The sequence below is a fragment of the Rhagoletis pomonella genome, unplaced genomic scaffold, assembly GCF_013731165.1.
Source record: "Rhagoletis pomonella isolate Grant_MI unplaced genomic scaffold, Rhpom_1.0 Rhpom_scaffold_00007, whole genome shotgun sequence".
NCBI classification, from domain to species: domain Eukaryota; kingdom Metazoa; phylum Arthropoda; class Insecta; order Diptera; family Tephritidae; genus Rhagoletis; species Rhagoletis pomonella.
The window spans coordinates 37714907-37728580 of record NW_023458561.1 but is presented as its reverse complement, the minus strand read 5'-3'; the positions used below and the strand labels follow the sequence as shown (position 1 = coordinate 37728580).

At 37.4% G+C, this 13674-nt stretch overlaps 2 protein-coding genes across 3 annotated transcripts; both read right to left on the bottom strand.

The window, feature by feature from the left end:
* Window positions 1-3966: 3966 nt before the first annotated feature.
* Window positions 3967-7640, bottom strand: LOC118742723 (MAP7 domain-containing protein 1). 2 transcript variants are annotated; one of them, XM_036475008.1, is made up of 8 exons: window positions 7293-7640; window positions 7080-7224; window positions 6448-7017; window positions 6230-6387; window positions 5428-6176; window positions 5237-5360; window positions 4493-5165; window positions 3967-4424 (listed from the first exon to the last, which is right to left on the bottom strand). In XM_036475008.1, the coding sequence occupies exons 1-8, from the start codon at window positions 7359-7361 to the stop codon at window positions 4231-4233; spliced, it is 2682 nt and encodes an 893-aa protein (XP_036330901.1). In that variant the 5' UTR covers window positions 7362-7640; the 3' UTR covers window positions 3967-4230. The 2 variants fall into 2 exon arrangements, with proteins under 2 accessions (XP_036330901.1, XP_036330902.1); XM_036475009.1 differs by having other exon boundaries at window positions 6448-7014; window positions 7293-7639.
* Window positions 7641-9681: 2041 nt separating this feature from the next.
* Window positions 9682-13454, bottom strand: LOC118742722 (inorganic pyrophosphatase). The gene is made up of 6 exons (XM_036475007.1): window positions 13115-13454; window positions 12273-12391; window positions 11746-12141; window positions 11532-11683; window positions 11340-11449; window positions 9682-9863 (listed from the first exon to the last, which is right to left on the bottom strand). Exons 1-6 carry the CDS (start codon window positions 13392-13394, stop codon window positions 9832-9834), a joined length of 1089 nt encoding a protein of 362 aa, XP_036330900.1. The 5' UTR covers window positions 13395-13454; the 3' UTR covers window positions 9682-9831.
* Between the last annotated feature and the right edge of the window lie 220 nt (window positions 13455-13674).

Genomic DNA, 13674 nt, shown 5'->3' with positions numbered 1-13674 from the left:
TTAGTTAGAACATATAGATTTTTCGGGGTGATTGAAGAAGGTTACCACCTGTTTTAAAATTAAATACACTTAAAAAGATTCAATAAGTTATATGATATCTAATAGATCAATCAAAATGGTTTCGAAAAGGTATCATTTCTAAACTACACGTATTTATAATTTATATTTATTATATAAGGGTTTCCACCTGTTTAGAAACTCAAATTGGTCCTGTATTAAGGTAATAAGGCAAATTTAAAAAGGATTTAGTTTGAAAACATATTTAAGAGGGTTAAACAAAATTCAGATCTGCTATGTTTTCGGCTGAATCTAAAACTTTGTGTTTTGTTGAAATAAATTACACTCAATGTAAATCGCAGACATTTTATACATTCAGCGAAGCGGTTGCAGGCAATCTAGTAGTATAGTCCAGTATAGAATAATAGGGAATTAATTGGTGGCAAGCTAGCGGTTTTGATCATTTAAATGCCATAAGCCTAGAATGATAGAATACAAGATTGCGCCGATCAGAGAGGATTTTTGAGAATAACTTTTGTGTGACGTCACACTGGTGCAATTGCGAGAGAGAAATGCCAAAACGCGAGCAAGAATGGAAGAAGAAAAAAGGTTGCAAGGAAAACGTAAACAAGTTGCACAAGTGTGACGTCATGCAAACAACGATTCTGTCAAATTCGTTAAGAGAGGAATAGCGGTCCGAGATCGGCACAACCTTTGTATTCTCTCAATCGTGGCCATAAGCTAATTAAATACCCTCCCTTGATATATGAATGTGGAAAGGCACAACAATAATATAATACTAGATTGACGCCTGAACAAATTTTAGTGTTTGGCCGAGCTTCTCCATAACGGGGGGACACCAAATAGGCTTTATAAATAAAGAGTACCACGTTCCGTGCAGCGGCGAAGTCGATCAGCCTCTCTTCGTTCTCAGAGATGCTGACATACGGTTATGGTTATGGCTACCCAGAATATAAGTAAAGTCATTCTAAGAGGCCTACCCAAGAAGAGCTTATAAAAGTGCTTCTTTGCATGCCTTCTAGAAGGGCTTATCCATTTACAATTTACGCGAATGGATAAATTTATATTATTTAGTATTACGAATGAATTTCAATAAACATTTTAAGTTGCAATAACACATCTATACTAGTATAAAGGAAAGTCGAGATTCTTAGTACGCGGTAATTTCGAAAACTATTGAACGGATTTTGACGAGATTTTCTTTAATATACTCCTCTGTTTCGATAGGAACGCAAAAAAAGTACGCGAACGCAAAAAACTTGCAAATTAGGGGAAATTGAGAGAGCAAAGTGAAATTTCATTTTGAGGGGAAGCTGCTGGTTTCTGTTGGAAAAATTTTTGCCAACAGCAATTTGCCAACAGGAAAACAGCTGATCAAAAACAGCTGGTTGGCATTTACTCAAATCACAAGATTGAATTTGATGGTTTGGAAATTAAAAATTACAAAATGCGACTAATTAAACTTGTAAGAAATAAGTAGTTATTTGTTTAATCAATAAACTGTATCAGTATAACACTTTGTGATGACTTTTCGTATGTTTTAATAGTTGCGTTCGATAACAAAATTAGCCAACACCAGCCAACAATCAAAATCAAGAGAGTAAGCGAAAATTCTCTCCCAAAGAGATGAAAAAGCAAAAAAGTAAACGAACAGGAAATTAGCCATTACTTGCAAAAACCGGAAGAAGAAGACACACCAGCTGACTTTGTTTATATTTTATTTGTAAACAAACTGAAATTCATGTTGCCTCCATAGAAGACAAAAGGAAAGTGAACGTTCAATGTTCGCCAGGAACATTTCTAGAAGTAAAAACTAGTTGGCGCTATCATAGTCACATAGCAGGCAGCCAAAAAGCATACAAATATCAAAACTCGGAAAATGCAATTTTGTGTGTTTACAAAAATTGCAACCATATGTTTTGTGATCATATGTTTTCGTGTTGGATAATTTTTGCTGACTAAAATTTTGCCAGTACAAAATGAACGCTTCTCTTGCATCAAAATGAACACTTGCTCTCTCAATTTTTGTGTGTTGGATAATTTTTTGTCGTTATAATAGTTAGTTAGTAATAGTTTTACCAAATTTTTACTGGATGGCGTTCGATAACGACAAAAAATTATCCAACACACAAAAATTGAGAGAGCAAGCGAGAGAGTTTTCGCTTACTCTCTGGATTTTGATTGTTGAACTAATGTAAAAAAAAATTATATCAGCTGTTCGTCTAACTTGCAAGTTTCTGCAAATTTTCTGTTCGCGTACTATTTGGGATATTTTTCTCTTGTTAGAGAACAGATGACATTTTGCCGGAATTTGGCAGTTGGTTGGTTTTTACTTGAGATTTTAAACGAACGCACCTAATGTTGGATATCAACAAAGAACGTAAATCTATAAGAAGAGACAACACGTTATAATTGTAACGAGTGGGAACATCAGGAGCGTGCTTTCTCTTCTGCCCAAATACGTTTTGTGAATCAACTTGAGTACTATGAATTTCTCCAAGGTTGGAGAAATATTTGGTTGGTGTTTGTTGGGTTATGGCAAATAAACGTGGTTTGTGTTTACAGTTTATTGTATAATGAAACGTTGTTTTTTACTTGGTAACTTTTAGGTAACTTTTTGTGTAACTTCTGGTCAGACTTTTGTCTTGTGGCAACCGTGATTGTGAACTTTTATTTGTGACAGAGATTCAAATACATTTAAATTTTTACGGTAATTCATTCTGTTCCTAGTCCTTTTTTATGTTAAAATGAATAACATTTTTTTATGAACTACATTTTTTTTTATATACCCAAATATTTTTAAAAATAAGTACTCTGGCGTTTTAAAGTATTTTCTGTTACTCACATTCATAAGTTTGCTTTGAATAAAATTGTACTGAAAAGTACTGACTTTTATAGCAAGAAAAAGCCTAAAGTACTGATTTCGCGCAAGAAAAATCTGGCAACCCCACATATGAAAATGCTTATAAACTAAAGGCTATTATAATCGCATACAGAACAAGTAATTTTTAGCAAAAAAAAAAACCGAATTCAACTCTCATATAAAAAAAATATATATATATATATATATATCTCATGATCCGCTGATCGGATCTGAACCAGATTAGTATGGGAGCACCTCTGAGACACTACCTTTCCGATGCAAAAAAGAATTATCGAAATCGGTTGACGTGGTCCAAAGTTATGCGGTAACATACATAAAAAAAAAATAAAATAAAATATTCCGACGAACTGATAACCTCCTCCTTTTTTGGAAGTCGGTTAAAAAGGTTGTACTCTTCTTTCATAGAGCTAAAATGGGGAAAACCATATTGCACATATAATTATTTTACTGGGGTATGTTACTGACATTTGCTAATGCCATTGACCTCGTTGGGCCGTTACCACCGCTTCCTCAACCTTAGAGAAAGTAAAAGGGGGTCGAGCCGCGTGAAACAAGGCCAAGACAAAGTACGACCCTGCAAAACAAGGATCCCCATGTTTTAGATCACTCGTTGTTGTTGGTTTTGATGTTGTAGCGGCTACAACAAACAACCCCGCCCAGATGTGCTAGTCTCTCAGTCATTGTCGTCAAGCTAAACCAACGGGAGACCCAAGAAGCGTGTAGCTTCTGTATCTGCGCATACCGGGCACTCATTAGGCACATTCGCATCTAGTCTGCTCAGGTAGGCGTTCAACCTGCTGCAGTAGCCAGAGCGAAGTTGGGTTATTTTGGTCCGAGTCACTCGTCACTGTTGATTGTTAAAACTTTGATGTTGTAAAGGACTTTCTGTAACTGTATGTAATGTCCGGCCGTACATGAAGGGGTAATTGAGAAGCAGGCGACCGCGGGCGAAGAAGTGATGCAAAAACTCCTTAACGAACGTGATACTTTAGTGATTTGCGCAATTCTGCGCTTGTGATTAAATATTTTATTTAAAATTTTATTTATAAAAAATTCAAAATATGTATGATAGTCTCAAGTACATGTGTAGGTGAACGAAACCACTAAATCGATATATGATTATTTTTAAATGTATATGCCAAAGCATGCCCAATAAGCGCATGGGTATTAACCAACAATTACAAACGATAGGTGTATAATTTGAGCAAGTAGCTACCGCTGCTTGTTCTACAATTTAAATTTAATCTCAAATTAATAAACATACCATTGTATTAAACGTGAAATACAAAAAATAAAACGAATGCTTCCTTTTACTTTCAAGCACGATTTCAGTGTTTTGGCAGCTCAGAGTAGCGCGGTGGTGTTGTCCACAATACGCTGGAGTTACGCTTCAAATGATGCGAACTTATATTTGGAAAGATTGAACGCAAATCGGGTGACATTGGCTGCACAGAGAAGAAGCTGTCAATTATTTTAGTAGGCCAATATTGTTGCATACGAATCGCGGCACCACGTACGTGACCTATTCGAACAGAAAAAAAGCCAGATAAATAAACCTTAAGCGGGAGAATTATTTAATATTAAACTTACTTCGGCTCCAATTTGGTGGCGGTGGGCGTTTGTACGAAGTCTTTTCCTCTTCATCAGTCGAATCATCTTCATGTAACATTTCAAATGTGTATTTCGTTTGCATTTTCGGTGGTGGTGGGAGCATTTTACCAGCAGCAGCGCGAGAATTTTGCTGCTTCATTTGCTGCAACAGTTCTCGTTCTTGTTCAGCCTTTGCTTTGGCTGCCTTCAATTTGGCAGCTTCCTCTTGCTGGCGCAAAACACGCTGAATATCCTCGAGTGCTTGTTTCTTTTGTTCAGCCTCTTGTTGCTTCTTGAGCCGCTTCTCCTCACGTTCCTTAACTAATTTGGCAGCACGTTCAGCACGCTCACGTTCTTTAGCCTCGCGTTGCTGTGCTGCTATCAGATGCTTCTGTTCGCGTTGTTTCTTGCGCTCTTCAGCCAGGTTATGCAAACCTTTGCGGAAATCTTCCGCGCTATTTTCACGGGACAATGCTCTACTGGCAGTCGTACCAGAAACAGCTTTGACGCTAGCTATAGCTTTTGGATGCGCCTGAGCCTTGGATGCACTGCTTGGCACTTTCTTAACCTTTAGCAAAGATCCTGTTAAATTTGAAGATTGCGTTGGTGTTAGGAAACGACCAAGCGCTGGCGCTGAAGCAATCTTTCCAATTATGGGTGTAACTAAATTTGACTAAAATGAAAATTGGAAAGAACAAAGGTTACAAAGATATATTAACTTATAAATTTCTTCGCTTTTTTTACCGGAGCGGCGTTTTCTTTAGTACGCTTTGGACGACCCGTACTAGTGACCTCCGTATTATGAGCAGCAATTGCCGCATTTTCAAAAGCTTCCACCTTTTTCTTTACCGGGCTTTGGACAAGTGGGCTAAAAAAAAATATACAATTTAATTAAACCGAAAATCAACAATTCTGCAGTATTCATCTGAACTTACTTGAATAACTCATTTGTTCGCGTTGGCATTTTGAACATTTTGGATTTAGTCGAAGCTGGCCCAGGTTTTGGCAAAGTTGCTAACTTACTCTTCGGTTTTTCTGGTTCAAACGACTCATCTTCTGTTAATAGACTATCTGGCTGTGGATTTGTAGTGTCTTTTGCAGTCTCCATAGAATGATGGGAAGAAGCAGTTGAGTTGTTCGCTCCGCTAGTAGGCAAATTGTACGTGGTGTCGCCTACCGGTGCGCCATTTCCACCAGACTTTTTGTTCAATGTAACTGTCACGTTTGCATTTTGATTGTCCACAACAAAAGTGGTCTGAGCAGGATCCACTTGGAAAGTAGTTTGTGCCGCATTTGCACAGAAAGTAGCATCACTGCCTACCACCCCGGTTTTATCAGGTTGTGTACGATTATTTACTGTCTCATTCATGCCTGCAGCAGCGGCAATGTGGGATGGAACCGGTGATACTCGAGTTGGTGGCGTATTTGTAGCTTCCCCTGTTGTGAGTGGATGGTCAACGGCATCCTCATAAACAGAACCGCCAGAACCACGGTTTTGCTTGCGCCCCTTGCGGGTACGAGTATTATCCTCAATATCGCTAAACCGTTCGACTTTTATAGGTTTAGGCAGTGCATCTTTCTTCTTACGACGCCTGGTATTGCCTGCAGTTGAAGTTGTATTTGCAGAGATGGTAGTGGATGCAATTGTCGAATCGTCACTTCCGGTTTCAGATTTTACGGCAACCTAAGACATTCCATGTTGATATAATAAAAATTTTTTACAAAATTTAACTTTACCTTTGGCAGAGGTACAATTAGCTGAGTACTAACGGATGACTCTATAGTGGACGATGGGGGAGAAGAATCCGCATTTTTTTCTGTATTACCCAGGCTGCTCTTCTCCCGTTTAATCTTGATCCGCAGGCTCCGCACTTTACCATCCTCTACAGAATTGCCTATATTAAATATTAGTTAGTCTAAAAGTCATAATAAGACCCTACGTTTAGGTTACTCACGCTCTGACCCTTTTTCGTTTGTTTGCTCATCTTCTGAATTTATTTCCACCACAGATGGAGCTTTAGTCGGTATGGCTACCACCGAATCCTCAGATCTGACGCTCGCAGTAGACTTGGTGCTATCCCTGTTAGTTGCTGATGCGTCATCAGCAACTTCGTGCATTTGTGAAGGACGTTCTTCATGCTCTAATTTTACCCTAGGGGTATCGCAACTGCTCGGACGACGTAATTTATTGTTAAGTTTCGGTTCCTTTAAGTTCTTCTCTGATTTTAATTTGGCAGCACGTTGTGGCCTTACAAATGAAGTTTCAATGCAACTTGTTTGCAATATATCACTCGGCGCAGGCGCAAGAGGCGCCGGCGGTGGAGGCATTAATTGAACCTCAGTTGGTTCCGTATGCGGAACTTTGGCGCTACTTGGGGCTGCTGTGGGATTAATTTGTGGAGTTTGAGGAATGGCATCGTCATCAATTTCCGCTTCCATGGCAACAGCCGTGGCCAGAAGTTTAGAATTACTTGTACGTGCCGAATTGCGAGAGGGCGAAATTTTTTCAGGAATAGATTCGGCTGCTTGAAGAATTTGAAACTTAAGTACATGAAACCTTATCCAATACAAACAATTTTAAACTTACTATCACTTTCATTTAAGTCGGATAACCGCTTTATGCGCTTCTTTGTTTGTTGCGGTGTCACGGTAGGCAGCTGACCCAAGTTGCTCGATTCGGTAACCGGCAACTTCTGTCCACTAAGCTTTGCTCGCAAGTCTTGCATGAATTTCTTAAATTAGACCGCAAATAAAAACTAGTATACATAATTTTATTAAAATGTAAATGCTGCGGCGCTACCTCTTTCAGCTGATGTAGCTCATCGCAATATTCTTCACTAGCCTCAACTATTTTCAATAACTCTTCCATTTCGTTCTTTGTCCTGCAAACTGTCTTAGATTAAATAGCACTTTAAAATGCAATTATTCCCAATCTTTCAATTATTTCTCTCAATATTTCACAATTATTTCAACTACTCTACAAAACAAAACTTTCAGCAAATTCACACGAACATCTGCCATCAATGACACAAAACGCACACAATTTTCAAATCCGTTAACAGACGCCCGCTATGGAATCCAAGAGACAGTGCTGCCAACCCCATCGACATACGCGGCATCTAGTGTTAGAAAATTGGCATTTTTAACCCGTAGTCGCATGACCCAACCGACGTTGGCACCTCATGAACGAAAGACACAAGATCACGCCTTCCCGAAAGAAAGAAAAAAGTTATTTTCTAGCTGTTGAAATCTCGACGCCATCTTTGTTGGAAGAAGTAAACAACGAAGAGAACAAAAAAAAACCGCGTAATTGTTGAACCCATGAATAATCATTTTTATTATGCAAATTCTTCTATAAATCATGTCGTTGTGTTATAGGCTGTTTTTGCTTACGCCTAAAAGCACATTTAGCGCATTTAGCTCTAAATGCTACTCTAAATGTACATTTATCCATACAAAATTCGTCACCTAAATGCAACTAAATGCAACTACATTTTTGCATTAAGAATCTAAATGCTAAAAGCAACCCTGTGATCTTCCAAAATTTCCACGATTCGAACATGGTTTAAAGAGAAAAAGTGGCAACATTGCTTTTTCGAGTATACAGTTGCCAGCTGCGTTTCAGTGATCGCCGATCGAGATTTCTTTTATTTTGCATTACATATTTGGATAAAGAAAAGTTAAGCAAATTCAACATCGATTTGATACTGATAGAAATCTGGATCAATTTGTGATCAACTCTGTTTGGTTTGTTTCCTAATTAAGTGAGGAAATTTTAATTGAATGCACCGACAAATAAATATATACACAAACAAATGTTCGGTTATGGTTAAAACAATTCAAGTTTTTGTATTGAATTTTTGGTTTAAAATTTATTTTTTCCTTTTCAGTGGGGTTTTTACACATTATCTTCTGCGTGAGAATTGATCGTAATATATACGCATCTAAATAAGAGACTGGAACACGGCTGTTTGTCAAAAGCATGCGATTTCAAACTCGCGTAAATGTACATTTGCTAAATGCTATAGCATGAACGCTCTTCGAAAACATATGTTCGAAAGTGCTAAATGTTGCATTTTAAATGCAGCAAAAACGCTGCATTAATTATTTTTTGTTTCTCAAAAGCAACCCTGCGTGCTTAGATGGCGTGTGTACCAATAATCTCATCCCTGGCATATTCGTCTCCGAGGAAGGCAGTCGCCAAATTCACCGGAGGTTGCAAGGCGAATCTATACAAGGTGGTGTTATCGGATCCGCTGATTTCACGGCGAATTTGTACCTTTTGTCAAAATCATGTGTTTGTTGTAATTTGGCTTTGTACTAATTGTCAAGGAGCGTATAGTTTGTTGTTGTAATTTTTGTTTTTGTTCTGTTAACACCACCTTGTATAAATTCGCCTTGGAAGGTTGTTTACTGGTTATATTGTGGTTGGAACAGTTGTTTTATACAAGGCGAATTTATACAAGGTGGTGTTGATGGCGAATTAAATTTTCGCCGCGGTACTACTGAATGTCAAAATGTGTTTGTTGTAAACAAGGCGAATTCATTTTACAACAAACACATCATTTTGACATTAAGACGTACCTCGGCGAAAATCTAAATTCGCCATCAACACCACCTTATATAAATTCGCCTTGGTTTTATAGTTATGGTCAAGGCGAATTTACACCACCTTGTATAAATTCGCCTTGGTTATAGTTATGTCACCGCCAATTTAAGCTTTAAGCTGGATCTTTTGAAGATGTTACAAAAAAGTAAATGCAACAAAAGCATGAACCAAAAATACAAGATCACGCCTTCTTCTTAGTAGCCCGTTATAATCGCATTTAGGAAAAAAGTTGGGCGACTTTGACATTAGCCGTTTGTTTACATTTGTTCGTTGTTTACAATTTGGTGGTGGCTTTTTACTGCAATTTTCTTAATTTTCGCTTGTGACAACGTGTGCACACATAAGGTAAAGAATAATTTAACACAACGACATGATTTATAGAAGAATTTGCATAATAAAAATGATTATTCATGTGTTCAACAATTACGCGGTTTTTTTGAGTTCTCTTCGTTGTTTACTTCTTACAACAAAGATGGCGTCGAGATTTCAACAGCTAGAAAATAACTTTTTTCTTTCTTTCGGGAAGGCGTGATCTCGTGTCTTTCGTTCATGCAACAAAAGCGTATGTTTTGAAAAATAGTTTCGTTTTATCCCCTTGAGTTTATTATTTTTCATGCATTTAATTTTCCCATAAATATGTACATATGTATATTTCATGTTCAGACCATTTTATTTAAAGGCAAAACCAGGGCGTATGATAAGTTTCACGCCGTCTTACAGATTTTTGTTATTACTTCAAGTGGACGAAATGCCATCTATCGACTGTAACGAAAAAACATAAATTTTTTTTAAAGCCAAAAATAAATACTGTAAAAATGTATATAACATTTTTTTTTTCGTGAAATATGTACATAAGTGTGATTTCCACAACGTTTCCTCCACAAATAGTACTCTGTTCACGCTGTTAAAAAGCTTGCAACATGTTGGCGACATTAACCTAGCAACAAACTTTTCACAATTAAGGGCCGGTTGTTCAATGTCTGATTAGCACAAATCGGAGGTAGAAGCTCCGGTTAGATACAACGACTGCTTTATCGATCACATGTTATATGCATGCTGGCGAAATCGTCGATAATGATGTTTAACCGGCAAGTAGTGATAACCAGACATTGAACAACCGGCCCTAAATCGGTGGTGGGCACCGGCCTTCTCGCGGGCAAAGCTCCTTCAAGCTTTGTATACAAAGACTAATCCCTAGTTAAACACCATTGCCGCCGTTACCAACACAGTGTTATATGCATGGAGCCAGTGATGTAGGTAACGATGTTTAACTGGGGATTAGTGTTAACCAGAGATGGTGAAAACGGCCCTTAGTATAGAAAGCTTGAAAGAGCTTTATCCGCAGGCAAGTTGATGCCAACCTGTGTTAAAACTGGCAGTTAATTGAATTCAGTAGCGGCGAACATAAAGGGGATTAAGGGCCGGTTGTTCAATGTTTCATTATCGTCACCTCCCAGTTAAACACAATTATCGACGTTTTCAATAACATGCATATAACATGTGAGTGTTTGTATTTAACCGGTGCTTATACCTCCGATTTGTGTTAACCGGACATTAAACAACCGGCCCTAAGGGGTTAAACCTAAACGACAGTAGACAATGCCAATGTTTTCGAGTCGTACAATTTAGCCTAATTTACGATTTACGCAAAGAAGCTGAATGTTTAGCTGGGAGGAAGTGATCACCAGACATTGAGAAACCGGCCCTCAGTAGTATAGAAAACTTGAAAGAGCTTTGTCCGCGGGCAAGCTGATGCCCACCTGTGTGAAAATTTAGTTTATAGAATTCAATAGCGGAGAACACAAAGGGGGTATAAGAGGTTAAACCTTACCTTAAACGATCGTGCAACTTAATGATGAATGATGATGAATGTTTATTATCATAGGACTTTTTACGTATTTTGGCTCATTTTTAATAGTTTGATAAACGTTTTCGTAAGCGCTTTACTTATGTACAGTTGTGATTTTTTAGGGTAAATGTTTCTACACATCGATATACACGACAAATATGATTGCAAACGAATCAAGAAAATAACATTTTCAAAAACTAATAAACAGAAGACCAAACTTTAGTTAAAAATTTACAACAAAAACAAAGTCAGTGGAAATATTTACAGTAATAGTTGCGCAATAGAGATGGTAAGCTCAATTAATTTTTACAGTAGTGCAATAGGAACTAGTTAGGCCCAGATAGATTTGCTCATAGTTTACAAATGTGATTTGATATAAGCAATCTTACCTGTATCTGACAGCTCTTCTGGTTCACCCCCATCTGCCGCAGAAGCCAAAATTTGCTCAGCTTCTTCGTTTTTAATGAAACCAGGTGTGTCTGCGTTTGTGGTGTTAGTGCTATCAATTAAAAATATGTGCAATTCAATAATATGGATTTTTCTTGCAATAAGAATGAAATGCAAATATATAGATGACTTACATAGAAATTTCACCACCTTCCAACTCCTTAGTAATCAAACCCTTCCAGAATTTGTTTGTTTCCTCTATAATATTATTAGCAAAAGCAGCGCATTTGGCATCCCCATTGAAAGCGAATTTGTTTTCGGGTTTACCATCAGGAATCTTATAGATCTACATGGAAATAAATAGAATGAGCGAGCAAATATTTGTGCATAAATATTACGATCGCCTACCTTGAACCATTCCACAGTAGCACGCAATAAGCCTGGAAAATATTTGTCGACATCACCAATGTCATTCATCTTTTCTGCCAAAGGATCGTTGACATCAATAGTAATTATTTTCCAATCTGTTTCGCCTTCATCGATTAGAGCAACTGTGCCTAGTACCTTAACCTGAATCACTTCACCACGTTTAGCAACACGATAACCGATTTCCAATACATCAATTGGATCGTTATCACCTTTGCAACCAGTGGATGGTTCGATATGTCCGGGATTTTCCCAAGTTTGTGGGAATGCGCCATAGTTCCAAATGTAACCTTTATGTGGGAAGCAATTAGCTACAAAACGCAGTTTGCCCTTTTTAACGTCCTGCTTAATAGGATTCAATGGTGTGTTTGTGCTAATCTATAATTAATTGCAAAAGACGATACATGCAATGCACGAATTAATTTATAGCTGACAATAATAAACATAACTGCTTACAAAAAGTAATTAGACATACAATAGTATCAATTAATCCTCCATCCATTAATTACCTCCATCTTAGCGTTTGTCCAACGTGGGATTTCAACCACCATATTTAGGACAGTCTTCTTTTCATCGGCATATAGTGGAATGTCGTGCAATGGCGAAACGATTGCTCCAGCCTGATTCTCTAATATGTGAGAAATGGATTGAAAATCAATTATTCTGATCGGAAAAGTTACTGCTTTATACAATATCTATCGAAAATGTCTAGCATAGGCCAAAATAGGTAAATAATTTAAAATTAAATTGTCTACCTACCTTATTTTTAAAGATCATAATCTGTGTCCCTAAGCACTATGCACACATTCGCTACATGTTCTAGATTTCTACTTGTTTTAAATGAGATTCATCTTTAACTGGAAACTATTTTATTAGTAAACGCTGATAACGTTTTTTTTTTTATTTCACTAGCATTGCTATCAAATAAAGTTGATTTTATCGTCGGGAAACAAAAAGCGAATAAATCAAAGTCCGCTTTCAGTTGTGGCTGTAGTTTTACCTACGACTTATGATTTTTTAGTTTTTTTTTTTGTTTTACTTATTGAACCTCTGACATTTTTTTTTGTTTGTTAGGTATAAATGTAAATGTGGATGATCCTCTGCAATAACGACACAACTCGAAACTAAAAAACTCCCTGCAGAAGTTCGCGATTAGGCACTATGGATCATACGTTCAGATATATGTACATACAACATCAACCGGCTTATCAAGATTAACATTATATAACTACACAAACCGAGAACAAATTACTACTTTTAACATTCAAAGGTCAAATAATTGCAATAAGTTGATTGATATGCAACGTTTTCTACATACTTATGTATGTACACATGTCCCATATGCACTTACTCAGGTAAATGCTGTAGTTTGTCGAGTTGGGTGCCCCCTTCTCCACAATTGTGTACTCAGTCATCTTATAGCCTTTCAGTTGCTTTCTAATATTCGCGTTCGAAATTTGCAGGTATTTCGCTGATTGCGAAATCAAACGCTTTTGAAAATTGTATAAACGATTTGTATTTTCTATAGCTGCAAATTTTAGAGACGCCGACGTCAACGTTAATCGCCCCAACACGTGCGCACTTCGCCCGATTAGCAAAAATTTTGTGAATGTCGCTGAACAACTTGGCATTGCAGTTTAATTCGGCCAGTCAAAAAGCACGGCGTTCAAATCTAATTGGAACTACAATGCCGTCAATAAAGTTGGCGCAACCGCGGTATTGGGTTGTCGTCATCGGCAAATTCTAAGTAGAAATTCACCATAGTTGGACGCTGCTGAATTAAAATAACTTATTATTTAATAATAGGCCCTATTGCGAATTTCACGTGAACAAATATTCCCAAAAATTATAAAGCAAAACAAAAACAATTTTTCCCAATTTGTTTTTGTTTTGCATGTTAAATTATGGGAA